The 27651-nt window shown below is 43.9% G+C and overlaps 1 protein-coding gene across 7 annotated transcripts in view; it reads left to right on the top strand.

The window, feature by feature from the left end:
* Window positions 1–27651, top strand: part of ankfn1b (ankyrin repeat and fibronectin type III domain containing 1b) — a 202444-nt gene that overhangs the window by 169288 nt on the left and 5505 nt on the right. For all 7 annotated transcript variants that reach the window (XM_081600715.1, XM_081600716.1, XM_081600714.1 and 4 more), the window contains 13 exons: window positions 6419–6638; window positions 7466–7673; window positions 12003–12200; window positions 13025–13138; window positions 13237–13334; window positions 15892–15982; window positions 19334–19441; window positions 24122–24221; window positions 24369–24501; window positions 24915–25034; window positions 25109–25324; window positions 26657–26823; window positions 27344–27494. In XM_081600715.1, the coding sequence (XP_081456841.1) occupies window positions 6419–6638; window positions 7466–7673; window positions 12003–12200; window positions 13025–13138; window positions 13237–13334; window positions 15892–15982; window positions 19334–19441; window positions 24122–24221; window positions 24369–24501; window positions 24915–25034; window positions 25109–25324; window positions 26657–26823; window positions 27344–27494 (1924 nt within the window). The remainder of the gene's footprint in view (window positions 1–6418; window positions 6639–7465; window positions 7674–12002; window positions 12201–13024; window positions 13139–13236; window positions 13335–15891; window positions 15983–19333; window positions 19442–24121; window positions 24222–24368; window positions 24502–24914; window positions 25035–25108; window positions 25325–26656; window positions 26824–27343; window positions 27495–27651) is intronic.

Genomic DNA, 27651 nt, shown 5'->3' with positions numbered 1-27651 from the left:
GGCGTCTAGAGGCTGGATGCAGAATGAAATCATTTCTCATTCACGCTCACCAGACACAGCAAACATTCTTCTAACTCAGTGAGTTAAAGGCGTTTGCTGTTGTTTAGTTGATTGTAACTTTATGGATATTTGGAGAAACAATGAAAGTCTTTTTTTCTTCTTATATTTTGTCTCATTGTTTTGCCATTTTTTGAAATTTACCAATAAAATGATTGTTTTAAGATTGAAGTGAAGCATTATGTCATAAACACTACATTTCTGACATTTTCTTGTTTGTTCTTCTCATTAATTTTTTCTCATACCTTCTGAAAATGCATCAGGTTTACCAACATTTCCAAAAAAATATGCTTCGATTGAGTTTTTTTTTTTTTCCCATCTCGAGTCTCAGACAAAGAGCTGCGAACTGTCTAGACTCGGTGGGCATGTTTTTGTTTACATGTGACTCACTGACTGTGGGACCGAACTTTTCTTTTTGGTAAATTAAGCTGATAAAACTAATAAAACAGATGCTCTGAGTATGGTGGTGTTTGCAACATGGGGGTGTTGAGTGTTTGTGGGAGTATTTGATGTGGGCGTCATCAAGGACCCAGGAGGGAGTCTGGCTCTTGGAGGACTCGGTTTTTACCAGAGAAAACTGCTTCCTGTTTTCCAGCACTTTTAACTGTAGAGACGTGTGCGTGCGTGCGTGTGTGTGTGCGTGCGTGCGTGCGTGTGTGTGTGTGTGTGTGTGTGTGTGTGCTCAGTAAATTTCAGTTTAAGATGTTTGGGTGATTGCTTCAGATTTCCCATCTCTGGTAGAAAAGCATGAGCCCTAAAGCTGCTGCCGCTTTAAAAAAGTTTAGGGTTTTTTTTCCAATTCACCATCACATATTGACTAAATATGAAAATTATTTAAAAGTTGAGTTTCTCCATCACTGTTACACCACCAGACTGATGCTTTCAAAGCTTTATTCCTGTTAATTGCTGCTTACAGATAATAAAAAACACATTTAAGATTGAATAATTACATCAGACCAATAAAATATGTTTTAATTCGCAAATATGCACTTTAAAAAATCTGACTAATCCCTGCAAACGGTAGTTTTAATCTGAAAAATGAGCCTCATGGGGACCCATACTTTAATCTGTTGAAGATGACTGAAGCCACAGATGTTGTTTTATCTGAAAAACGTGCTTCACGTGGATCTAAACGTAAAGAAAGGGAGCGCATTTTTGTGAAACATCAAACGGAGTCATGTCTATAAATTATGTGTAGCTTTTAATGCACCGCCATTTTCTTCTTTTGGGTTAAAGGCTGTAAAATCTACTGTAGTCTTTTCAACTGTAGTCTCTTTTCTCTTCTTAGCCACTGACCGACTGACCATCTTCAGCACTTCCTGGTTAAACAATTACTAACTGACTTAATCAGAAAATAGGTCAGACTGCCCTGCAGTTGGGGCCACTTTAAGCTTTCGTCCTGTAATGCAGGTGAATCTTCATCGCTGCAGACAAAGCGACTGCATAACATAGCATGAGGTTAATTGATGCTACAGCTGTGTGAAATATCATCTCACATTAGGCCTGACACAATAAATTTTGCTGGATAATAAATCGTCCCAGAAGTTATTGCGATAAACTATAAAATTGTTTTGAGACAATTTTCAAGTAACATGTTGGTAATGGCATCATAATGCAAGTACACTCTCTCAAAATTTACTAAGCACAAATTTCTAACGATCCTTTAACATGAAGATATTAAATAAACTTAAACAACAAATAAAATGAATGTTGACGTCTTTGTAAACAAAGTTGTCCGTCATAATAGGAGCAGTTGAGACAAACACACCGCACTAAAAAGCCACGTGTCATCCAGGCTTTGGTAGAAAGGAAAACATGAGGCAAAACAATCACAGATGAATGGATTCAGTGCTCATTGCGACAGGCTTGAGTCACAGTCGTCATGGCAACGTCTCTGGCTGCTTTGATGTAATACTCCAGTTGGTGAGCTGGGCAGATTTTGACTCGTCTTTTTCAGGTTATCTCACTATCAACATGGGAAAAATGTCTTGTTACAAGTGAAACAATCTGCCAGTGGAACTAGAACTGGTTGCTAGGCGACAGGCTGGGCTTGGCTGGGGTTGCTAGGCGACGGGCGGGGCTTGGCTGGGGTTGCTAGGTAACGGCGCCAGTGGAACTAGAACCTTTTCACCAATATTCAGGAGTTATTGACTCAAAACAAGCTCCTATATCTTGCTGAAATGTTTATTTGTATACCCTATATTTGTACATGCTCTTATTTATATTTTTTTTATTTATTAATTTTGCTTCTTAAAATTTTAGCTGAGTTCAAATTTCATACCGTAAAGAAGTGGAACATTTGTATAAACATGCAGATGTGAGCTGGCAGGATAATAAAGATCATTGAACCCTTATTGATTTAATATGGATATAAATCTGGCTGAAAAGATTTACATTTTAAGATATTTGCACTTGGATTAGACCAAAAACTCAATTTTTTTAAAGCAAAAACACTTTTTTAAATGCTTTTTTCAACATAATCTGTTATAACTAAGTGTCTTCATTTTTTATTTATTTTTTTACTGTGGCAGGGATTTATTATTATAACTAATCTATATTTCTCCATTTCTGAGCGGCATGTCTTTTGGTAAACGATACGCCGCCCTCACGTGTGCGATATAAACATCTCTTTGAAATCGCAGATGCACACACTCCACGTTACACACAGCCGAATGTCGTCAGAGAGCGATGGGGCACCGTGGTGCGTCTGTTCCATCTCAGGCATATAACAATAAGCCCAGGGCTGCATTCCACCGGGCTTTCTCTTTGAAATGGGATACCGGCACACGCATTACAAATATATCTCCTGTTTTATCTTCCGGGCCAGGCCCATGGAAAAATTATTCCAAATACCTGCCGCGCTTTATCTGGAACCCTGGAATAGGTTAGGCCCAGCCGGGAACACGAGGATGTCTAAAATAAGGCCTCTATTACGGGATGGAGTGGAGATGGATGGGACGGAGCGGGAAGGGACGGGGATTGTGGGGGTATTTTAGGTGTATCCGCCCCTGTGAAAAAGGGCTTGTTGCGGGGGCTTTAAAGTCTACAATGTAGGCCGATGTCAGCTGTTGCACAAACTTCATGTGATGGGGGAGGGTTTGAGCGCAGACGGACTCCTATGTGGTCTCGTACGTCCGTTGCTGAGTGGCGGTATAAATAACATTTTTCCTACAGATGTTCTCACCTTGACAAATCTGCTTGTGGCATGCGGCGTGACGGCCCAGACTAATGCCTTTATTTACGCGCTTCGACCTCCGCCTGCTCATGTTCAAAGAGCTGCGATGTCGAGAACCGACGTCGGCCTGATTGAGTAACTGAGCATGTCACTTGTTTGGAGAAAAACGGGGAAACTATCTGTTTAAATTTGAGAATAATCAAATAAGATTCTGCAAGCTGATATGTTAAAGGTGACTTATTCTTCTTCCCTGAACATGTTAGGATAGGTCTGTGGGAGACACAGAACATCTTACATCTTTTGCACAAAATCATTCTCAGACGATGAGATTTCAGTCTGCTCAGTTCGGCCTACGTTGACCTGTTTTAGGGCTTCCTGTCGCTTTAAATCGAAATAACCTGCTGCTGACCACGTCTCTCAACTCAACGGTTACACTCTCATAAAAATGGTTGCAAAAGGATGCACAATTATGCAACCATACATCTTTGAAAAGCAGAAGTGGAGCCTTCTGCACAGCCAACAAGAATGCAGCAAGTTCTTTCTAAATAATAAGTCAGCAATAAAGCAGTTTGTCTTTTCCAGCAGCCATTGTACACCGCATAGAGCAGTAAAACCAGCTGGACAAACATGCTGGAGCGCTGCTTGGGTTGCTAGGTAACGGGCAGGTTTTTGAAGCGACTCATTTTCCAGACACCAAAAAAACGGCTGAGTGATTTATAGAAGCGCTTGAACTGTTTTTGGGAGCAGCAGAAACCCAAATGGAAATACAAAAATATGCTAAATGTTCATTTTGCATAATAGGTCCCCTTTAATGTACACAGAAAATTTATTTTCAAGAACGTCCGCATGTGCATTTCCATAAATATGAAATGCTGGTTCTATATTTTAGCGGTAGGTAAAATTAGAGGGAGAAACGAGTTCAGATGGTGTGAAGAGCCAGACGAACTGGACTGGGAGGTGCTGAAAACGCCTCCTTGAGGAATCCATTTATCTCAATGGTCCTCTTTGGTGAGACCCAACACGGAGTCTGTCATCGTCGCCTGTGGAGTCCCGCTGACATCTCCTTCATCAGTCCAACGCGTCTGAGCACTTCAGGCCAGACTCGCCCAAGAAACACTTGTCATCTACATAGTTCCCATAGCAGGTTGGAGAACGGCGCAAAGCAGCGGTGCCAAGAATCTGCTGCAAAGACGTGGATGTGATTGTTTCACAGGGGAAAGATGATCTCACAGAGCAAACGTATGACTTGTTTAGGATGACCGTTACGACAACTGGAGCTGATCATGGACATCTGACAAATCAGAGTCATTTATCACTGAAGCATCATGGGTATTTCTCTCTGGTCTCTCTTTGTTTTGTGCCCCGTCGCTCTCTGAAGACTGTCAGCTCTGTGGAACATGGTTACGTATATCTGAGCGGTCAAAGTGATGCTGTGTCCTTCATGACAGGGCAGGATGATTTTCCCAGAGTCTATGAAATGCATGTGTTGAAGTAATAGTGAACTGTCTTGCAGACGTTACCAATGCCTGGATGTAAATTCAGGACGTGTGTGGTACATTTTGCATTCAGCCATTTTTTCCCCCCATTCAAGTTCTGCTGACTCAGAACTTTATGTTTAGCTGTTTTCTTCTGGGAAAACTCAATCTGTGTCTTTATGTCCCATGGAAACTTCTCCCACCTCAGTGATTCTGTTTTTAGCCGGGTTTCTTTCCAACGTGAAGCCACAGACGGCGCTACTGCTGCCTTTATCTCTGTCCTGTTGTGTGTTTTTATTTATTGTGTTTTTGTGTTTAGTTGTGTCTTAGGGTGTTTTCACACCTTGCAGTTCTCTAGATTTGGTTCAACTGGGGATGAGAATTGCAACATTTGTTCCATGTTCAGCTGCTGTGGTTCACTTTCACAAACAAACCAAACCATTTGAGAAACCTGTTCCCCTCCTCGCCTGTGGGGGCGCTGCACCAGAACCACTGAAGGGAACAAACAACTGAGCGCATCTTCCTTCCTGACAGAATGTAATCAAAAATGGAGCAGCATCAGATTTTAGCGATCGTAGGATGTCTCTTTTGTGTTTGGCTGAAGACTGAGTTATTTCCCCCAGTAGTGCTAGGCTAACACATGTGTTTTGGTTATATTTACCCAGAATGCCTTGCGTAGTAATCCGCCTCCTGCTATTAGCATGGTCTCGGGTCTGCTTGGAATAATAATATGACTTGAAATACGCTGCAAAAACACAAAACCCTACCAAGTATTTGCGTCTAGTTTCCAGGGAACTTCAGATAAAACAAAACTAACTTAAAAGTAACATTTCAGCAGAATATAGGAGTTTGTTTTAAATCAATAAATTGTAAATATTGATTTAAAAATGTTCTAGTTCCAGTGCCAGATTATATCACATATAACATGTCAAAATGTCAAAAAATCTACCAGTGGAACTAAAACTGGGTTGCTAGGTAACGGGCTGGGCTTCGCTGAGGTTGCTAGGTAACGGGCTGGGCTTCGCTGGGGTTGCTAGGTAAAGGGCTGGGCTTCGCTGGGGTTGCTAGGTAACGGGCTGGGCTTCGCTGGGGTTGCTAAGTAACGGGCTGGGGTTGCTAGGTAACGGGCTGGGCTTCGCTGGGGTTGCTAGGTAACGGGCTGGGCTTCGTTGGGGTTGCTAGGTAATGGGCTGGGCTTCGCTGGGGTTGCAAGGTAACTGGCTGGGGTTGCTAGGTAACAACGGCAGTTGTTTTTTTTATCAATATTAAGGAGTTATTGATTTAAAACAAGCTCCTATATCTGAAAAGTTACTTATATTGATATTTGCACTAGAAACAAGACCAGAGATACTTAGTAAGACTTTGTATTTTTACAGTGTAAATAACCAAATAATTAAAACCTGTTTTTTCTGCTGGAACCCAGATAATGAGTGATGCTGCAGTAATGCACCTTTTAGATCCTGTTCAAAACGTTTGTTTTAATTTCTTAATGTCGTTTTCATCCCTCTGTTGGTTTGAATTAAGAGAATCAGAGCTGCGTATTTTTTTTAAAGTTGGCTTCTTTCCCAGAAGCAACTCTGTCTATTCTAAACAGGAAAATAAAAAGCGACATAAAGAGGACCTTCCCTCTTTCATGCCACAGAGCAGAGGCACCAGATGCGACTCCTTTCACCCATCTCTAGTGTCTCTCACTCCGTGATCTTTCCTCCAGGGCCGACTCTGCCAAGATGACGCAGCCCATGCGAGGGGACCAGGTCCACCAGCCGGCAGCGGCCCGCAAGTCCGCCAGCCTGTCCTCGCCAAGCGCAGCTCGCCGGCTCTACCGCAACTTGTCTGGAAAGTTCCGCGTGGGCACCAACCCCCCCGCGCTGGAGGACAGCGTGGTGTCGGCGCGGGGAGGAGACAAGGAGAGGCTGCGCAAAACCACCGTCGTAAGTCCAGGATGGGAGCAGCAGGAGCTTCAGAGCCACCTGTCATGGAGAGAAAATCACACTGCAAAAACACAAAACCTGGTTTCTAGTGCAGTTAATTATCTGAGTAAACTTGAAGTAAGACCAACCCGACGTTACAAGTAACTTTTCAACAAAATATGAGTTTGTTTTAAGCCAATTATTCCTAATATTGATGTAAAAGTTCTAAGATTATTTCACTTAAAACGAGAAATTTTGCCATTTTATACGTCGCATAATCAGCCAGTGAAACTAGAACGTCGTTTTTATCAGTATTTACAAAATATTAATTTAAAACAAGCTCTTCAAATGCAACAAAACCAGCTTTAAAGTAACTTTTCACTAAGATACAGGAGCTCGTTTTAAATTAATATTTTGTAAATATTTCTCTTATGGGGAAAATATTTTATCAGCTTCATTAATATGAAGAATTCTTTTACTTAAATGTATTTATTTGTCTTGCTGATACGTTATTTTGTATATTTGGATATTTACATTTAAAACTAAACCAGTAAGACTTTGTTTTTTTGCAGTGTATATGTTTGTTTTAAGCCAATAATTCATTATTGATGATTAAAACTTTTTGACCTTTTTAATTTTAATTTTTTCTGATCTATATCTATGTATTTATTTATACGGTAGCACTTTATTCGACGGTGTGCATTTTGCTGACATCACACCTGTCACGTCTTTATGAAGCTTAATGTTTTCATGAAGTGTCATTTGGTAAATAATGACACTTTTAATGCAACGTTCTGTTAGGATTTGGTTTAAAAGTCCATTAAACGTGTCCGATTCGTCTGTGTCAGTTCCAGAGCAACGAAGCTCTGTTTGAGGCAGTGGAGCACCAGGAGCTGGACCTGGTCCAGCTGCTTCTGGCCCAGTACAGCCTGGAGGAGCTGGACCTCAACACGCCAAACAGCGAAGGCCTCCTTCCTCTCGACATCGCCATCATGACCAACAACGTGCCGATGGCGAAGCTTCTGCTGCGGGCCGGAGCCAAGGAGAGCCCTCACTGTGAGTCGGAGCCGCGTTTCCAACAACAGCAGCTGCACACGACGTTTCTTCTCCAATGTTAAAAACAGTACTCATTCCCGATGCCGGTGTTCCCATTGAACAAGAAACGCAAATAAAATCACACGTGAAAAAGTTTGTTGACGCGATAAGTCACATGTGTCAAACTCGAGGCCCGAGGGCCAAACCTGGCCCGCCTCGGCTTTTTATGTGGCTCCAGATGGCAAATTTCATCAGTCAGTTCACACAAAATCTACTGATAGCAGCAGCATTTTTACATGCTAGTTATGAAATTTGAATATAACATTGAGCTTAACTGATACCAACTCCCACCTGCAGGTGGCAGTATTTCGTACTTTTACTCCACTGCTGCCTCAGCCTCACTGGATTTCAGATTATAGTCTGTAGTCAATGTGGCAGGAAAAAAGTCAAATTTTCACAGATAAGCGCAAATATTGCAAATTTTTTTCTAATATTTCTAAATCAACACAACAGAGTCGGTTATTTTGATTGCAAAAAATCTGAAAAATAACCATGAAAACCTGCATGTTCTGTAATACTTGGAGAATTTATCAAATACCCAGATATTTATTAATATTCTAACGGTTTCCTAATGGATTTTATCAGAACATTTTATCCACAACCGGCCCTTTAAGAGCTTTGATGATCTTGTTTCAGCCCAAAATGAAAATAAGTCAATAAAAACTCGCTGCTGCTGCACCATCATCCTCCTTCCACTTCCTGTCGTCGTCTTCGTTTTTTCCACCAGTAGTAACATCCGGTTGTCGATCACATGACTCATGTGATGCGAAAGAAGAGAAGCGTTTCCATGGCAGTTTTGTGAAATACGCTAATTTTGATCCAGGCTCATCTTAGGGCATCTTAGTCCCATGAAGCAAATTCATGTTTGTTATCCCAATTTGCACAAATATAAAGTCATTGGAAACTCAAATTTACCAACATGCTGTTTCTTCTCGTTTCCTTCTTGAATAAAAATGATATAAAACCTGCATCGGCTGGGGGTTTTCATCATTTGGGGTCTAAATGTACTCCAGTTGTTCCCATCTTCAGTAGCAGGCGCTCATTTCTTTCTCTCGCAGTGAAAACATGTGAAAAGGTTCAGATTGTTTTGTGATATTAGTGAATCTCTGTCAGCACTTTTCATTTTCTGTGATGTGCTCCTTCCTCTGTTAGTGATTAGAACTCGCCAGTGAGGCTCCAAGGCTGTTTGTGCTTTTACCCGTTCATGCTCACACACACACACACACACACACACACACACACACACACACACACACACACACACACACTTTCACGATCTGAGCCAGACGTCTTATAAAGGTATCATTAAATTGAAAACACTTGAATGGAAAGTGGTGATCAGTGAAGTTTTGGTCTTTGATTGGGCTTCCCATCCAGAACCCGTCCAGAACCCGTCCAGAACCCGTCCAGAACCCAGATCGTTCATGAGACTGTGTGTTTGCGCATGAGCGGCTAACGGAGAGAAAGAAGAAGAACAAACTCTGCATTAGGATTTGCCAACTTCTCCTCTGTTCTCTTAGAAAAGGACCGATTGTGCAGAAATCACATTTTGCATGTTTTTGTTCGTCCAGTTGGGTCGGGCCGGGTCGTAACCCAGTGGGTCGGGCCGGGTCGTAACCCTTTGGGTCGGGTCGTAACCCAGTGGGTCGGGCCTGGCCGGGTCGTAACCCTTTGGGTCGGGTCGGGCCGGGTCGTAACCCAGTGGGTCGGGCCGTAACCCAGTGGGTCGGGTCGGGCCGGGTCGTAACCCAGTGGGTCGGGCCTTGCTGGGTCGTAACCCAGTGGGTCGGGTCCGGTCGGGTCGTAACCCAGTGGGTCGGGCCGGGTCGTAACCCTTTGGGTCGGGTCGTAACCCAGTGGGTCGGGCCTGGCCGGGTCGTAACCCTTTGGGTCGGGTCGGGCCGGGTCGTAACCCAGTGGGTCGGGCCGTAACCCAGTGGGTCGGGTCGGGCCGGGTCGTAACCCAGTGAGTTGGATCGGGCCGGGTCGTAACCCAGTGGGTTGGATCGGGCCAGGTCGTAACCCAGTGGGTCGGGTCAGGCCGGGTCTTAACCCAGTGGGTCGGGCCGGGCCAGGTCGTAACCCTTTGGGTCGGGTCTGGCCAGGTCGTAACCCTTTGGGTCGGGTCGGGCCGGGTCGTAACACAGTGGGTCGGGTCAGGCCGGGTCGTAACCCAGTGGGTCGGGCCGGGTCGTAACCCAGTGGGTCAGGTCAGGCCGGGTCGTAACCCAGTGGGTCGGGCCGGGTCGTAACCCAGTGGGTCGGGCCGGGTCGTAACACAGTGGGTCAGGTCAGGCCGGGTCGTAACACAGTGGGTCGGGCCGGGCCGGGTCGTAACACAGTGGGTCGGGCCGGGCCGGGTCGTAACACAGTGGGTCGGGCCGGGCCGGGTCGTAACACAGTGGGTCGGGCCGGGCCGGGTCGTAACACAGTGGGTCGGGCCGGGCCGGGTCGTAACATGCTCCTAAAACAAGAGGAGCAACACCAGACGGTGTTTTTTTGGCAATAAGTTTTTTGGTGTCTAGAAAATGAGCCGCTTCAAAAACCTTCTGAATGCACAAATCACCTCGCAACGCAAGCATAGCCCAGAACCGTTGCCTAGCAACCCCAGCTGTTGCCTAGCAACCCCAGCTGTTGCCTAGCAACCAAGGTCTAGTTCCACTCAGATTATTTCGCTTGTAACGAGACATTTTTCCCGTATTGTAAATAAAACAATCGGCCAACAGAACTAGAACTTTTCCATCCATATTAAGAAACAATTAACTTAAAATTTGCTCCTATTTCTTTCTGAAAAGTTAGTTAGTTTTGTCTTATTTCAAGCGAACTAAGAAACGAGACCAGAAACACGTGGTAAGCCCGAGTGTGTTAGTCCTGATGCAGTCGGCGTCCCGGAGCGTCCCGGAGCCGCTGTGGAGACACGCAGGGATTAAACACCCAGATGGACATTTTGACACGCAGCTCCAAACTCACTGTCAACAGTGGAATCTAACGCTCAGCGGTGGAATGAACAAACGCAGACCACACAGACTAAACACTGACCCGCAGCCGTCCCAAACACTCCGAGAAACCAGCAGCCACCAAAGGAGTTCGGCCCGCCACCGTCTTCTTCCCGTCTTTATATTAGCCGTTTTCAGACGTTTTATTTGAAATAATCTGCACGCTCCTGCTAGCGGAGCGTGCAAACGTCTCCGATCTGGGTCTCCTGCCTCCGCAGCCTCGATCGCCGGCTGCACAGCCACGGTTTGAGTATTTTCATGGGGTGTTACATCTCATTAACTGCAGTGATGGGTTTCATTGTTCGCCGGATTGTGGCAACACCCTAAACCTCTCTAAGGAAACATTCCTCTGCTGTCTCTGTCAGGCTGTGTTCCATTATATAAATAGAACGGTGACACAAAAATTTCCATAATTTTTGCAAAAAAAAAAAGGTTTTACAGCAGCCATCTGAGCCGATGCTCCCTGATATTCCCACCGCACCGAGGGACACTCCTCCCTCTCTCAGCCGCTCGCACTTTCATTGCCCCATTTTCCCTTGTTTTCTCGCTGATGTCATCCCCAGAGAGGCAGCTCAGTCACAATAAATGAACTTTATTGGAGAATCTGCCGCAGCATTTTGGCAAACGGGAGTTAAACAGAAGTGGCCTCTGAAGCGGTTTGCAGCAAGGCGGCTTTCCTTTGTCTCTTTGTTTTTTTTGGTGCATATTTCAAAGTGGGAGCTAAGAATAAATTTGACTGAGAATTTAATGAACCTCAAAGTTATACATACAGTTTTATTTCTGTGACAAAGTTGCTGTGAACATGAGGCTTTTGGGTCCGTTTGAAAGAAATTCAACTTTTCATATCAATGCAAAGAGACCAAATTAATAACGGAAGATAAACGGGCAATGAGCAGTGCAGCGGTGAGGATTTGGGTGGAAAAACCAGCTCAGAAAATATGGAAATCAAAATGCAATGCAAATCTTTGGGACTGACCAGACATTTAAAAAAATGACTGTAGAGATAGAGACGCACTGCAAAAACACACCAAGTGATAACAAGTATTTTATTTTATTCTAGTGCTAAAGTCTTAATACACCTGGAATAAAATCAAACTAACTTTTCAGAAAGATAAAGGAGTTTGTTTTAAGTAAACGTAAGAATCGTCTTTTTGCCATCCAGCGTTGGGCACATGCATGAAATACGGACGGTTACATGCAAAGTGAGCAAGTTGTGTAAAACTTGCTCACTTTGGAATGAATAAAGAAAAAGTTTTGGATGTGCGGTGCCTGTTACTCTCTCTGTGTGTGTCAGTTGTCAGCCTGGAAGGCCGGGCGGTGCACCTGGCCACCCTGGTGCAGGAGGCCGAGCAGCGGGTGTCGGAGCTGCAGGCCCAGGTCCGCAGCGAGGGTCCCAGCGAGCGGGAGGGGTCGGACCAGGAGAGGCAGCTGAAGGCCTGGGAGTGGAGGCTGCAGCTCTTCAGGCGCATGCAGACGGGCTTTGAGCATGCTAGTAAGGACTTGATGCTGCTCCTCCAGCGGTTATTTTTAGTTTTCATCATTTTGTCCAGTGTGAGGTAATGACTTCCACCCTGGGAAACTGAAGCAGACCATGTGATTGCGAGTTGAGGGCAATTCCTCGGAGATAAATTATGCTTCGACTTTCATCATCCTGCCTTTTGTGATGAATTTGGTGGGTAAATAATGTAAAAATCACAACTTCAGGCAGTGGTGGGCAAACTTCTGCCAACACACTGATAATAATGTCACAAATGTTTAATTTGGCTCACTTAGCTTAAATGCTAAAGGCGCTAACGTAAAGTTTTGTGACTTTCAGTTGACTTTAAGTCTTGTTCTCATGTTCTCATCTGTTAGCGTAGCGGTTTCGGTTCTTCTCACATTGTTTTTGTCTTTTTTACTTTATTAAGCATTTGTTAAATACATAACAAATGAGGTTTACAGGAAACATCAACAAAGCATGTAAAAGTGAACATTGAATTGTTTAGAGAGCCTTTTTGTTGGTCTCCTTTCATGATGTGATGCAGAGGCGATGTGGGTGAACATGGTTGAAATTAGCTCTGTACCGTTAGCTTTCACTAATTACTGTGTTGGTTTAGCACTTCATCGCTAATTTTCACTAAATACAGTGATGTTGTAGCGCATTAGTGCTGTATAATGTCGGAATTACTCTGTAGCGTTAGCAAAACTAATGTTTGTAATTCTTTAGCATTAGCGCAGCTAGCTTTTAGTTAGCATTGCGTCACTTGACAGTAGTCATGTCTGAATTGGAGGCTTTTCTCTGCGTTTACTCCTCTGTTCTGCTTCCTGCCTCTTCAGACCCTCCAGATGCTCCCAGCGTCGTCCGTCTGTCTGTTAGCAGCAACACCAGTTTACAGGTCGACTTTCACGAACCTGCCTGTGTCAACTCTGCTGTGGTCACCAAGTACAAAGGTCAGCATCACTGAAAGGAAACGACTCTTCAGTTTATCGACTGAAAACCGTTTAAACGATTCTTCTAACATCTGCTGGGACCTGTTGTGAATTTAAAGTGTGCTGGAGCGCGGCGCCTTCATTCAGCCCCATGCTGGGTGAAATGATGGTGAACGATGCAGCGGAACCACAGTGCAACATCACTGGACTGACTTCTGTGAGTTCTTCTAGAACCTGTTGATGTTTAGCCTTTTTTCTGGCTGGAATTACAGGAACAGATTTAAAAACTCGCACCTAAAACACTGTTTCGCTTTTTAATTTGGATCAAATTTCCACTTAGAATTTTTGTCAACACCGGTGAGAGTGTGCAAAAAAAAAAGAAAACAACTAAAAATGTAATCTCCGACGGCAGCAGCAAAATCTCAGAGGAGAAAAATCTTTATTTAGGTTTCTTAATTCTGTGGGTTTGGTTTGTTTTGCTTGGGAAGATGTGAAAGTGTAATAAACTCCGATCTGCCTAAAAACCTAGTTTGGTTTAAGTGAACTCTGGTGCGGATTGAATTCATATGTGAACACCAAGCGGACCAGAGACTGCTCCAGAAGCAGGAAGTGAATTTCAGCGCAGGGCATTCTGGGTAAGCACAACCAAAACAAACACGCTAGGCTAGCGCTAGCAGGAGAAATGGATTTTGGTGTTTAACCTAAAAAGAAAAGAGAAATCCTGCAACCATTAAAATCTGATCCCTCCATTTTTGTTTGCATTTTGTGGAACAGGAAATTGCGCTCAGTGTCTTCAGAAGTTTTGGTGCAGCGCCCCCACAGGCGAGGAGGGGAACAGGTTTAACAAAAGGTTTCTCCAGAAAGAAAACCAAGCGTCCTGATTGGTGAAACAGAAATGAATAAAGTATTGGCAGCAAAGGGAAGCCATCCTGCTGAATTCTGATTTTCTTGGCCGAAACCAATAAAATCAGTTAAACCAACGAGTTCCCGATTCCCAACAGGCCCACAGGATGATGGATCCTCCACCGTACTTAACATTGATCATTAAGTGCTTCCATGTCATTAGGACTTTTTCCTGACATGCAAACCAGCAAACGGTCAGCAATGTAGCAACTAGCTTTTACTGTTTTTCATTGTGGAGGATTAATGTACTGCAGGAAAACATGAGTTTATTTGGAGGCTCTTGGCTCAGAGAGTCAGTAGACGGACATATTCAGCCTGGTAAACCATGACAAACTACGTCCTGCTGAAGCAGCTGCAGTTTTCTTTCACCACCAGCTGAAATATCTGCAGTCGCCCTTTATTTTGTAGTTTATTCATGACAGGTTTACTGAAACCAACTGTGTTGTTGCTTCTCCAGCTGTTGACTCACCAGTCAGGAAATTTACAAGCTATTTTCCCACAAGTCAGCCTTTGCTATTACATACACACCAGCCTGAACCTGGGAAGTATTTAGTTTTTTATTCAAGATATATTTCTAGATTCCGGGCTGCACAGTGGCGCAGTTGGTAGAGCTGTTGCCTTGCAGCAAGAAGGTTCTGGGTTCGATTCCCAGTCTTTCTGCATGGAGTCTCCATGTTCTCCCTGTGCATGGTGGGTTTTCTCCTGGTACTCCGGTTTCCTCCCACAGTCCAAAAACATGACTGTCAGGTTAATTGGCCTCTCCAAATTGCCCCTAGTGTGTGTGCGTGGTTGTGTGTCTCTGTGTTGCCCTGCGACAGACTGGTGACCTGTCCAGGTGACCCCGCCTCTCACCCAGAACGTTTATTCCCATTAAGGGACAAGGGTGAATAGAAAATGGATGGATATATTTCTAGATTCCTCTGCAAAATAGATCTGCAGTCGTTTAAATCCGACTTTTTTATCCTTCCTGGCTGAGAACAGGTGGGACTCGGCTTCCTGACTGATTCATGTTTGCCGTTTTGAAGCAAACAGACAAGTAGACGTTAATTTTTATTCGTCATAATGTGAGAAAAACCGCAAACATTTAAGGTCCCAACCACATGACAGAGGTCAGCCTGGAGGTTCACATCTGCTTCTCCTGAAATAATCTGTTAACTAACTTCATGTTGGTTCAATTGGATTTAAAACGAGTCCAAGAGATCAGATTTTCAGGCGCCATGTTGGATGGAAACCACAGAATAAAATCAAAACTAGTCAAAAGTGTTGCTCTGTTTGAAATAACGTCTATTTTTATTTTGTCTAAAACTCCTGCTGTACCACTTCTGACTTATTGTGGACGTTTGGGGCAACAAATACAAAACCAAACCAAAATCAATAAATAAGTTAGAACAGTGGGATAATGGTAACACAATTACTTTATAAATCAAACGTTCTCAAATTCTGGAAAATGTAAAACTGTGAAATTCATATTTAATGTAAGAAACCATCAACTTCCACACAATATCCAAACAAATGTTGCGACAGAGAAGGAGGGTTTTAACTTAAGAACATTTAGGAAAAACCACCAAAAAGAGTTTTTGTATGTCGATTTATGGGATCAAATAAAATTAAACCAGGTTAAAAAGGAGCTTATTGGGAAAAATGGACCAAAAATGCTGCTGATGTTAAAATGTATAAATAATTGTACATTTATGAGGTTAAGCGTCATTCTATAAGAGTTTAAAGAAACATCTTTTACCTCCTTTTCGAACAAATCATGTGAAATTACGTAATTTGTTTTATTTTTTTGTCTGTTCAAAATAAATAAATAATTGCAATGTGTGTCTATAAATGAGTTGTTCCAGTAAACTGTCCTTAACTGGTTTCCGTAGGGAACCCATTACTACGTCCAGGTGTCGGCCTACAACATGAAGGGCTGGGGCCCGCCGAAGGTTTCCACCCCGGCCAGCGCTGCACCGTCCAGTGAGTCCAGTTTAGTTTCTGTTCATGAAGCCGAAACGCTGACGGGGCGACGAGGCTCCGCTCAGCTTCAAGGAGCCACTGCTGATTGGCTATTGTTTGCTGGGAACAGACAGAGATCAAACTCTGATCATCAGGTTGTAACTATGGTAACGCAGCGACCAAGGTATGAAGGTTTCACTTTGCACCTTTACGACATAAACCTTTTAATTTAACTCTGATACAACCATTAAGTCAAATGTAACAATTTTCCAATTCGCAGCAAACAAAAGTTAAACTTGCCGTTACTGTAAAGGCGACCAGTTACGCAAAATTCACCCGATAAGTTTTTCAGCAATAAGTTGATGTTTTTTTTTTGGGTGTCTGGAAAACAGGCCGAATCAGAAACTTGCAACGTCGCCTAGCAACCCCAGCGGAACTCCACTGGTTACCTAGCAACCCACGCAGACCTCCAGCACGTTTGGTGAGCTGGTTTTCCCGCTGCATGCAATGGCTGCTGGGAAAGACGGAAGTGTTTTGATGTTACCACCCAGAAACCACTTGCTGCGTTCCTGCTGGTCGTGCAGGAGGCTCGACTAATGCTTTTCAAAGATGCACAGTTCAGTAATTGTGCAGCCGTTTTCACATGCGAGTGTCAATGTTGAATTGGGGGGGCCGGGGGGGCCACCAGCAGCAGCGTATTTGGATCTAAAGTGACCAAACGCCATGAAACAACTCCAAATGGGCAGAACTGAGCAGAATAAAATCTCATCATCTGAGAGTGATTTTGTGCAAGAAATATATTGTTGAGTGTTGCCTACAGACCTATTCCAGCCTGTTCAAGAAAAGATAACAGATCTCCTTTAAGTTATACTGGCCATGTGAGAAAAAAAGTGGTCATATTACCACTGCAACATGTTTATTTCCCACATTTCTCGTTAAGTTTGAAGGAGCGCCGCTCCGTCAGAGACTCCCGGGTCGTTTTTTTTCCTGCCATGCATCCAGTCAGGATGTAAGGCGGGCGTTTGGAGTAAGTGCCAGTGAGCGTTGCCGTGGTTTCAGTGCCAGCCGGGCCGACGCAGCAGCTCTGGGTTCAGCCAGCACGTTAGCCGTGGAGTCATGAGGTGTTGACCGCTCATCGCTCTCCTCTCTTTGTCTTTCTGTCCTTTATTTGGCTGGAAGATGTTTTCAGAAAACGTGGAGGTCGTTGGTGTCGAGACGCCTTTCTGTTTGCTGCTAAAAAAAGACGCTACTAAGTGAAACTTTTTACATTTTTATAGTTCAAGCAAATTGACTTGATTTATATCAGTGGAAGAAATAAGATTAAAAATGTTGCAGTGGAAAAAGTTGGCACAACGTTCACTTTGACGAGTTTCTGTTTTTTAACATGACGGAGTTGTCCTCTCGGTTTTTACAGTGCTGGACGGACAGCTGGTCTTGTGATGTCACGGTGTGCATTCGTTGAAAAAGAAATGCGTCGTCGTTAAAATCAGACCTCTTGTTTCTCTCCTGGTCATTTTGCTTCATTCCTCCTGGAACAGAGAACAAGCCAAACTCACCGTCTCTGCGGTTCTACCGCTTCTCTCCTGGCACATCTGGGGAACACATGAACATGTTTGTGCTCATCAGCACACACTGTTTTTCAGCCCGTGTGTGTGTGTGTGTGTGTGTGTGTGTGTGTGTGTGTGTGTGTGTGTGTGTGTGTGTGTGTGTGTGTGTGTGTGTGTGTGTGTGTGTGTGTGTGTGTGGTGTCGGTTTAGAGAAACTAGGCTTTCCCTCTCGCCCACCTCCCTCTCTCTCTCTCGGAGCTAATTTAGATGTTGCGTGTTTGTGTTTTCCATTTGGGCCTACCACTGGAAATATTTGCATGTCTGTGCTGCAGCGAGCGGCACGGCCCCAACACTGGGGGCCTTATGCCGGGCCGGAGACGCCCATTAAAGGGCCCGCTTGTCTTGTGGGGACAGGCACCTTTCCGGGAATAGAGCGCACCGTGTTTCGGCCCCCTGCTCCCTCCGGGGGGCTCAGGAGGAAGGTGGGGTTCGGGATGAGGGTGATGGTTGGTTATCGCTGACTCATCCTCCTGAACTCACATAAAATGTGCTGAAGAGTCTTTTTTTTTTTTGAATAGCCATGCTTGTATAACAAGAGAGATTGGGTTTGTTTTTATAGGACGATAATTCTTTTGGTGTGTTTGGATCGTTTGGTTAAAGGAAGGTCCATCATGCAAAAATCCTATTTTGCATGTTTTTGTGTTTCCATTTGTGTTTCTGCTGCTTCTAAAAACAACCAGCCAGACGCTATTTGGACAAAATGTTCATGTTTTTTGGTGTCTGGAAAATGAGCCCTTTCAAAAACCTCTGAAACGTCACGTCATTCACACCAAGCAACCACAGCCCTGTTACCTAGCAACCCCAAAGCCCCTAGCAGAGCTGCAGCACATTTAGCCAGCTGGTTTTACCGCTGTACGCGCTGTACAATGGCTGCTGGAAAAGGTACAGTGTTTATTGTTGACTTACCATCCAGAAACCACTTACTGCATTCTTGCTGGTTGTGCAGGAGGCTCCACTTCTGCTTTTCAATGATGCACGGTTTTTTTAATTGTGGATCTGTTTGCAGCCGTTTTCACGTGTGATTGTAAATGTTGAGTTGGGGGGGCGGGCTGCACAGTGGCGCAGTTAGTAGAGCTGTTGCCTTGTAGCAAGAAGGTTCTGGGTTCGATTCCCGGCCCCGGTCTTTCTGCATGGAGTCTCCATGTTCTCCCTGTGCATGGTGGGTTTTCTCCAGGTACTCCGGTTTCCTCCCACAGTCCAAAAACATGACTGTCAGGTTAATTGGTCTGTCTAAATTGCCCCTAGGTGTGTGTGTGTGTGTGTGTGTGTGTGTGTGTGCATGGTTGTGTGTCTCTGTGTTGCCCTGCGACAGACTGGCGACCTGTCCAGGTGACCCCGCCTCTCGCCCGGAACGTTAGCTGGAGAGGCACCAGCAACCCTCCCGACCCCACTGAGGGACAAGGGTGTAAAGAAAATGGATGGATGGAGTTGGAGGGGCGTGGCCAGCAGCAGCTTATTTGGATTTAAAGGGACAGGACGCCTAAAATGGCTCAAAAAGTGTAATGGACATGTTTCATGTAGCCAGTAGATCTTTACTAACCTTTTAAAGGAAGCATCACAGGTCATCTTTAGCAGTTTGCTCAAACTTTGGAGAGCAACTGGATGAAAACATGGGAACTGACTAAAAAGGCGCAATGCTCTCTTCTTCACAAAACGTCCAATATTGCTGCTCTGTCACCACTTCCTCTTCACTGGTGATATAACTCTCATTCCTGATGATTTCTGAGTTGACTGATTTCTGAGGCGCTTTGTGGTCCTTCTGCAGGCTGGAGGGACGTCGACGGCCAGCCTCCACGCCAGAGAGGCCAGAAGGAGGCGCTGGACCAGCTGCTGGGTCAGATTAAAGAAGCTCATCGCCACTGCAGCTGCCATGGTGATTTATTCTGACCGCATCCTCACAGCATCACGATGACGGTTTACCCAAGGAGATCAGTACATTACTGGAAATGTTTGGATCCTGAAATTGGGGGAATGTTTGTGTTGTTGAAGTTCATCTTCAAAAATCTTTTACATTTATCCCGTTTAGTTTCTTAACATTATGTTTTACAGTATGGAAAGTCCCAGAGCTCCGTAGAGTAGCCAGAAATTGTAGTAAATACAGTTTTTGGTCAAAAGTCTACTGAAGTAACTGATCAAATTATCAATCATTTTATATTTAAATTTACATAATCAGATGGACCAAAATGACAATAATTCATATAAGTAACAAAAATAACAAAATCAGGCAAAAGAAACTTAAAACTTTGCAGCTTGTTTCAAGTCAGTATTTCTTGAACATTGATTTAAAAAATTCTCATAAAAGTCATTTTTTCTCGTGTTACAAATGAAAGAATCTGAAGGTGGAACTGGAACGTTTTTACTAATATTTATAAGATCCTATATGCTACTGAAAAGTTATTTTTGTCTTATTTCATGTACACTAAGACATTTGCTCTAGAAACTAGACCAAAAATATTTTGTAGTATTTTGTGTTTTCGCTGTGAAGTTTAAAAAGTAAAAGCCAGAAGCCGCTGCATTCATGAAGCCGAGCGGCTGTCAGTGCAGCAGAGCTGCAGCTCCGTCGTTTCCCCTAAGAAAACATCTCGGCTTCGCAGGTGCAACACGGTTTCACTAATCGCTGTGTTTCGTTTCACCTTGACAGACACTTTACAATCTGAGGCATGACAAGTACTTGAGGCTCCGCACACACCGAGACGGCATGCCACCTCCCCTCTGTCTTCGCCGCTCAGCCCCCCTGAGTCTTTCCATGACTCAGCCCTCGCCGCTGAATACTTCTCTCTCTGTGACAAAATGCAGATCAACATCTCTCACACTCGAGCTGTTTATATCCCCAAACACTGCCGCCTGTACGCCGGCCCCATAAGTGTCGGGATCTGTCCACGCCGACCCCCTTCTCGCCTGACAGCGCGCCGCATTTACCGTTGAGCAAAGCTCGTCTCAAACACCACTCGCTATTGTCCTCTGTGGCTGCGCCGCATTAGCGACAGACTCAGATGCAATATAATAGTCAGTATTGAGTGGCTCTCGGTCCGTCAGACGGCAACTGATTGAGCTTGAGAGTTCAGGCCCGGTAGTCAAGGCGGCGTGTCCCCCGGGTCATGTTTGTTATTCCTGCAACAGACGAGTCTCGGGCTGGAGTCTGAGGAGAGCATAAATTAACGCTGCCTCCCTCTCGCACCCCCCACGGCGAACCAGCCGTCTTGTCTACTGTCCACACATATACTGTAAACTTGCACGTAAAGATAGACGGGCTCGTACACGAACGGACACAAATATCCAAACACATGCTCTCTCGTTCAGCTCTGGCTCTCCCCTCCCCCCCACGCCTCATCCCCGCCTGGCTTACGGCCCACACCTCCTTCTCCCTCTTGTCCAAACACTATTAATTAAACTGTGAAAGAGGCCTTGACTAACACAGCCTCCCCAGCAGTCAGCCCTACTTGTCTGTCTTACTCAGTGTCAACCAGGGCCGGAGGCCAGCGGAGCCCCACCCCCATGTTGGACGGGCAGCTGAGGGCGAAAGGTGCGGACGTTTTCTGGTTACTTCACCTGGACTTGGAGAAAATGAGTTTGTTTTGCATCTCAGATGAAGAGGTTTATCACCTCTGTGTGTCTAATGAGGGCAAACCTACACACTGCACTGCAAAAACTCAATGTTTTGGTCTAGTTTCTAGTGCAGATATGTTGCACTAAGTTACTTTTCAGCAATATATAAATCAATAATTGCTTAATATTGATTAAATAAAAGTTCTAGTTCCGCAGGCAAATTATTTAACTTGTAACAAGATAATTATTTGTCCATGTTTTAGGTGGAACCATCTGCCACTGGACCAAGTTCTTGGTTTTTTATTGATATTAAAGAATTATTGACGTAAAGAAGCTGAAAAGTTACTTGTAGTTGATTTTGTCTTATCTCAAGTTTACCAATGAAAGTCTGTGATTAACTGGGATTAAATGGTTTAGCCCAACTACCAGGATGCATATATATTAGTGCTGCAACAAACTATTATTTTAATAACCAATTAATCTATCGCTTATTCTGACAATTAGGTTAAAAAAATGTCACATTCTACAGATTTTACATTTAATCACTCAAGCCTTATTAGAGATACGTTAAAATATGCAAATGCAGGATTCGATTCCTTTTTTTAAATAAGAAAATTAACATTTTATTGCCTAAAATCCAAAACCAAACCAACTAAAAACCGGCTAAAGCACATTTACATCCAAAGGCATTTTTATTACAAATGCAAAATGCATGTATTGTTTTGGTTTAATTACTGCTCAGAATATGTTTTTCACCAATTTATCAATTACTAAATTAGCTGGCATTTATTTCAGTAATCGAGTTATCGCGACCAATCAGATTACTCGCTTCAGCCCTACTTATATACACTGCTCAAAACAATAAAGGGAACACTGAAACAACACATTATAACTCCAAGTAAATCAAACTTCTGTGAAATCAAACTGTCCACTTAGGAAGCAACACTGATTGACAACAGGGACCCTCGTCAGGTCAATCAGTGTTGCTTCCTAAGTGGACAGTTTGATTTCACAGAAGTTTGATTTACTTGGAGTTATATTGTGTTGTTTAAGTATTTTTTTGAGCAGTATATATATATATGTGTATATATAAACCCCTCCCTCGTGCCTCCAACCCCCTCGTGGCCCAGTAAAAATAAACATTTCCCTACAGACCTAACTGACCTACCTGTCAGCTAATGGCTAAAGGTTAAGACACGACTGCATGAATTACCCGAGTTTCTCCAGTCTGCACATAGGAGTCCACTCACAGCCGCCACAGTGAGCGCATGTAAACAGACATGCACACACGGTTAGTGCTCCCCTGGGGCGGCTGGAGCTGGTGGCTCCCTGTAGGCCAATAGTCTGCAGGCATGACTGCTAAATTGTGCTGCACCACACCAGAGCACGGGATGCGAGAAGCATTCGGCCATGTTGTTGGACCTGTCAGGTTTGTTGTCGGTCACGTAACGGCCTGTCGCTGGGATATTTGGACCTGGGCCTCGTCAGGACGGAACAGAACCGAGTGTCGGCTCAGTGAGGGAAACGGGGCGGTCGGTCCGAGTAAATGTCTCAGGACCATAAGAGGCTCAGCTGCAGAGTTGGGTAGTAACTACTTACATTCACCTTTTTCTTTAAATGTACTTTTAGGAGTAGTTTTTCTGCTCTTTATTTTTTACTTTTACTTGAGTGAAATTTCTGGATTTTCTACCCACTGAATGAAAAACAAACATGTTTTAACTCAGACACACAGCTGCAGTTTGTCTTAAAGTTTCATAAGTTTTTTATTGAGGAAACTGATTTGGAAACTTTTTTTTTTTGCCTGATTGTTATTTTTTGTTATTATCCATCCATCCATTTTCTTACACCCTGGTCCCTCAGTGGGGTCAGGAGGTGCGGCTGCCTCTCCAGCTAACGTTCCGGGCGAGAGGCGGGGTCACCTGGACAGGTCGCCAGTCTGTCGCAGTTTTTGTTATTATATTATATTATATTATATTATATTATATTATTGTCATTTTGGTCATTAAAATACCAAAATTTCCATACCCATCGAATTCCCATTCGATTTACCGGTCGATCTACGTTCCCACCCTCATCTATGGTCATGAGCTTTGGGTCATGACCGAAAGAACGAGATCACGGATACAAGCGGCCGAAATGGGTTTCCTCCTCCGCAGGGTGGCTGGGCTCTCCCTTAGAGAGAGAAGCTCGGTCATCCGGGAGGGACTCAGAGTAGAGCCGCTGCTCCTCCACGTCGAGAGGAGCCAGTTGAGGCTCGGGCATCTGGTCAGGATGCCTCCTGGACGCCTCCCTGGTGAGGAGTTCAGGTCCCACCGGGAGGAGGGGAGACCCAGGACACCTGGAGGGACGATGTCTCTCTATGGCCTGGAAACGCCTTGGGGTTGGATGGATGGATGGATGGATGGATGGATGGATGGATGGATGGATGGATGGATGGATGGATGGATGGATGGATGGATGGATGGATGGATGGATGGATGGATGGATGGATGGATGGATTTCCATTTAGCTTTATGTTTTGGTCCGTCTGATGTCCTTCTAACTTAATAAAATGATTGATAGTTTGATCAGTTACTCAGTGCTTTTTACCAAACACCTTTTTACTCTTAACTAATTTCTTGGGCAGCTACTTTTTACTTTTACTTGGGTAAAAATATGTTGAAGTATCACTACTCCTGTACATTTCCTAAGCTTTAATATTGCTTAGTAAAACCTTTTGACATTTGGTCGTATTCTCTGAAACTTCCTATTTTTTTTCTTTAACCTTTCAAAAGGAGATGTTTGGTACCAGATTGTCAAAATGCAGATTTCTGCCTGCAGTCACAGGACAGGTTGATGTGATCAATTATGACTTAACAGCTCATGTATTGGTGGAAAGCCAGTATCATCATTAATTCTTCAGATCTCTCTAAAACCAAGCAAACCAATCAAACTACAAACCAACACTAATGATGAGTTCAAATAGACATGTCTTTGTTTAATGGGCTCAGCCGATCTTTTCCCACAGAGCAATGCAAAGCTCCAGCACAAGGCAGGAAGCACTCTGTGTCCAAAAGCCTCCGCCATCTCTTCCAACCCACCAGCAAATTCGTGAAAAGCCTGAAAAGGTGAGCTAGCGTTCAATAAGACGCATTAGACGTTCATCTCTAAGATGCTGTGTCATTATTGTCCAGCAGCGAACTTTTATTTTTCAATATTTGCACTAATTTTAGTTGTTAAACTTGAGGGTTTCTTCTCGCTGTGTTCCTCTGCAGAGGTCTCTACCTGACCTCCATATTCTACAGAGACGACAATGTGTTGGTGACTCCAGAGGACCAGATTCCTGTGGTGGAGATAGAAGATTCATACTCCAGCAGCCTCATGCAGGACTTCCTTTGGTTTACGAAGGTAGAAAACAAGAAGCTGTCCTGGTTCTCTCAGGTTAGACTTTATGTCCAGTTCCAGATTAGGTCGGACGTCTTTTTACGCCTGCATGGTTTCACTGGTCAGAGTCGTGTGGGAAACGAAGCTGAAGGGATGAACTTCCAATCAGTGCAGCTGAAAGTTGGACCCGGATGTTTCTGTGGAACGTAACTCCAAATTATTTTCAGAAAATTCACCCTCTCAGAATTTTTCATCTAATGTTCGAAATACCAAGACGCTACTTGACATGCTACTAGCCGGAGTTTCCAAAGCATCATCTGAATCAGGGACAGTGTGTTGGGAAACGCTGCATTAGATGACCAAAAGAAAGATCAATGACAAAACAGCCAGATTTGTGTGTAGTTCTTGTTGAAGTTTAACTCCTAACTCTGCTGCAGGTGTCGTACTTATGGGAGGAGATATCCTGGCTCCAGCAGTGTCTCAGTCCCTCTCAGTCCTCCTGTTCGTGTACCCTGCAGACCCGTCTGAAGATGCTGCAGGCCGTCTCCCAGCTGCAGGTAGCACGACGGTTCCACCGGCAGATATTCAGAACCATCTCCCTCTTTCCGCTAACTCCTCGGCGCTTTTTCAGGGAATGCTGGGAACGCAGGACCTTGGCCAGGTGTATTTTGAGCCCATCAAAGACAAACATGGCAACGCGCTGCTGGTCCTGCTGAAGGACATGAACGCCTGCCCCAACCTGGACGGGGTGCGCTGGACGCAGCTTTGCAAACTGCAGCTGCAGCGCAAGTCCATCTCCTCCCCCGAGGAGCCCACGGCTTTGGACACGCTGCTCATCACGCTCCACGTGAGTCACACAGCCGGAAACACGGATCGGAAGTTTCTCAGTTCCCTCAGCAGTAAGGAATGGGATGGAGGGTTTTTAGGACAGAGCCTCATTCCTGATCTTTTGCCTGACCAGAAATTTGGCAAAATTAAAGGTTACAAAATGTCCTCTCTGAAATTTCCAGGGCTGCAACTAATGATTACTCTGACGATTAATCAGATTTTAAAAATGTAAAATCTTTTAAGCACTTCTTAGTAAGTTTGTTTTGTCTTATTTTAAGTTTACTGACATTTCTGTACCAGACGCAAAAATATTTGGTCAAATTTTGTGTTTCTGCAGTTTAGGGCTGCAACTAATGGTTAACTAATCGATTAATCTATCAATTATTCTGGCAATTAATCAGATAAAATATCCTTTCATATATTAGATATACATTAAAATATGCAAATAAATAATTCAGTACCTTTTTTAATTAAGAAAATAAACATTTTATTGCTCAAATATAATTACATAAAATGTTTGGAGCTAAAGCTTTAACACTTCAGAACTTTCAGCTGAAACTTATTTACAGACCAAAGTTTTTAATCTTAAATAAAGTATCTATTTATTTTTTGTACAGTTTTTTTGCTCTACATGTTTTTTTCTTTTCACCAAGTAGCTTTTTTTTTTTAGTCTGTTTACTCTAATTAACAATTAAACAATTGCTCATTTCAATAATCGATTAATTGTTTCAGAAATTTCTGTCATATTTTGAAACGTAGAAAACACGAGGCTGCAGTAATGGATCTGTGAACTGAAAAGTGCGTCCAATTACAAGTCCCTCCAATCACTGTCACCCATTCGAACAAACATCAATTGTCATTCTTTGTGAGAACGGTTGACCAGACTCAAATGAATGGATCCGCGGCGAGCGCTCCGCGTTTCACTGGTTATTTAGGCAGAAGAAAGTCGTAAATGTGGGATTTTGTAATTATTACCTAACTGTTGTTGCTGAACGTTATGCAACTGACGTTTTGTTCGCTGAAGTCGCAGCGTTGAAGGGAACCACAAGCTGCTTTCCAACCGTAGCCGGGTAAACCTGATAGCATTGTTGCGATGCTATTTGGGCCTCCAGTGAGCGCTGGTTCTGTTCTTGTGGTTCTGAAACAATGGTGCAGATTCTTCTGGCGAAACCACAGCCCACTAAAGTATTTGTCTTTGTGGCGCGTTATGAACAAATTGCACAATAAAAATAAAAAAAAGGGGGGGGGGGGATTATTTTCAGCCCTGATTTAAGGCTGAGACGCCTGGAAACGAGTGTTTTCTGGTGGGAGTCTGCAGGAATGTTTCCCAGCATGCTCTCTGCTTTCCCAGGAGAAGCTGGCCTATCACAGGCGCAGCAGGAAGCTCCTGTCTCCGGGTTTGTACCTGGGCTACCTGAAGCTCTGCACGTCGGTGGAGCAGATCAGGGTCCTGGTGCCGCAGAAACTGCCCAACGTTCTGTGTCACACCAAGATACGGGACAACAGCAACGTGTCCAGGTGGGAGGAGCTCCGGGCCTACACTGCAAAAACTAATGCTGATTCTTTTAATCCATTTTTACTCTTAAAAATAGGCTTATTTGAATTTCCTAAAATTTACAGAAGATTAGAATGATTGAAAAAAAAATAATCCTTACTTTAATCTCAGATTTTTTTCTCAGAATTTCACAGTTCTGATATTTTTCAGAATTCTGACATTTATTTCAGATTTTTTTTTCCCTCAAAATTTGAACTTTTTTTTGTGAATTTTGACTTTTTCTCAGAATTTTTAATTTTTTTAAATTCTGACTTTCTCAGAAATCAGATTTTTTTTCTCAGTCAGTCTTATTAAGCATGCGCACCTAAGTATTCCTGTCATACCTTGTTGGTCCCTAAAACCAACAATAATTCAGTACCTTTTTTAATTAAAGAAAAAGTACCTTTTTCTTTAAAGGGTACTTTTAAGAAAGTACCCTTTAAAGTACTTTCGTCAGCAGACGTGTAGCTCAGCTGTACTGACTCTCGGCTTGTTGTTCCTCAGAGAGGAGTGGCAGTGGCTGCAGGCCCTCAGCTCTCTGGATGAAGCTCTGGAAATGGACCAGGACGTTCAGAGCGCGCCGCACCGCTTCTTACACGACCTGCGCGGCGCCGTCAAGGACCTGATGGCGCACATCAACGTCCCTGGAAACCAGGTGAGTCCGGAGGCGGCGGTCAGGCAGCAGAACCAGAACCGGTCTCATAAAACCACTCAGCTTTGTTGCTGCACTTTCAGCGCTGCAGCATCTTAAAGTGAAGTCCTGAGCAAAACCTCTCCACCGCCTCAAAGTCGCCATTTTTCTACCCAGCAGC

Source organism: Poecilia reticulata, chromosome 19 (assembly GCF_904066995.2).
Source record: "Poecilia reticulata chromosome 19, P_reticulata-male-v2, whole genome shotgun sequence".
NCBI lineage: Eukaryota > Metazoa > Chordata > Actinopteri > Cyprinodontiformes > Poeciliidae > Poecilia > Poecilia reticulata.
The sequence above is the reverse complement of the archived record's forward strand: the minus strand, read 5'-3'. Positions and strand labels throughout refer to the sequence as shown.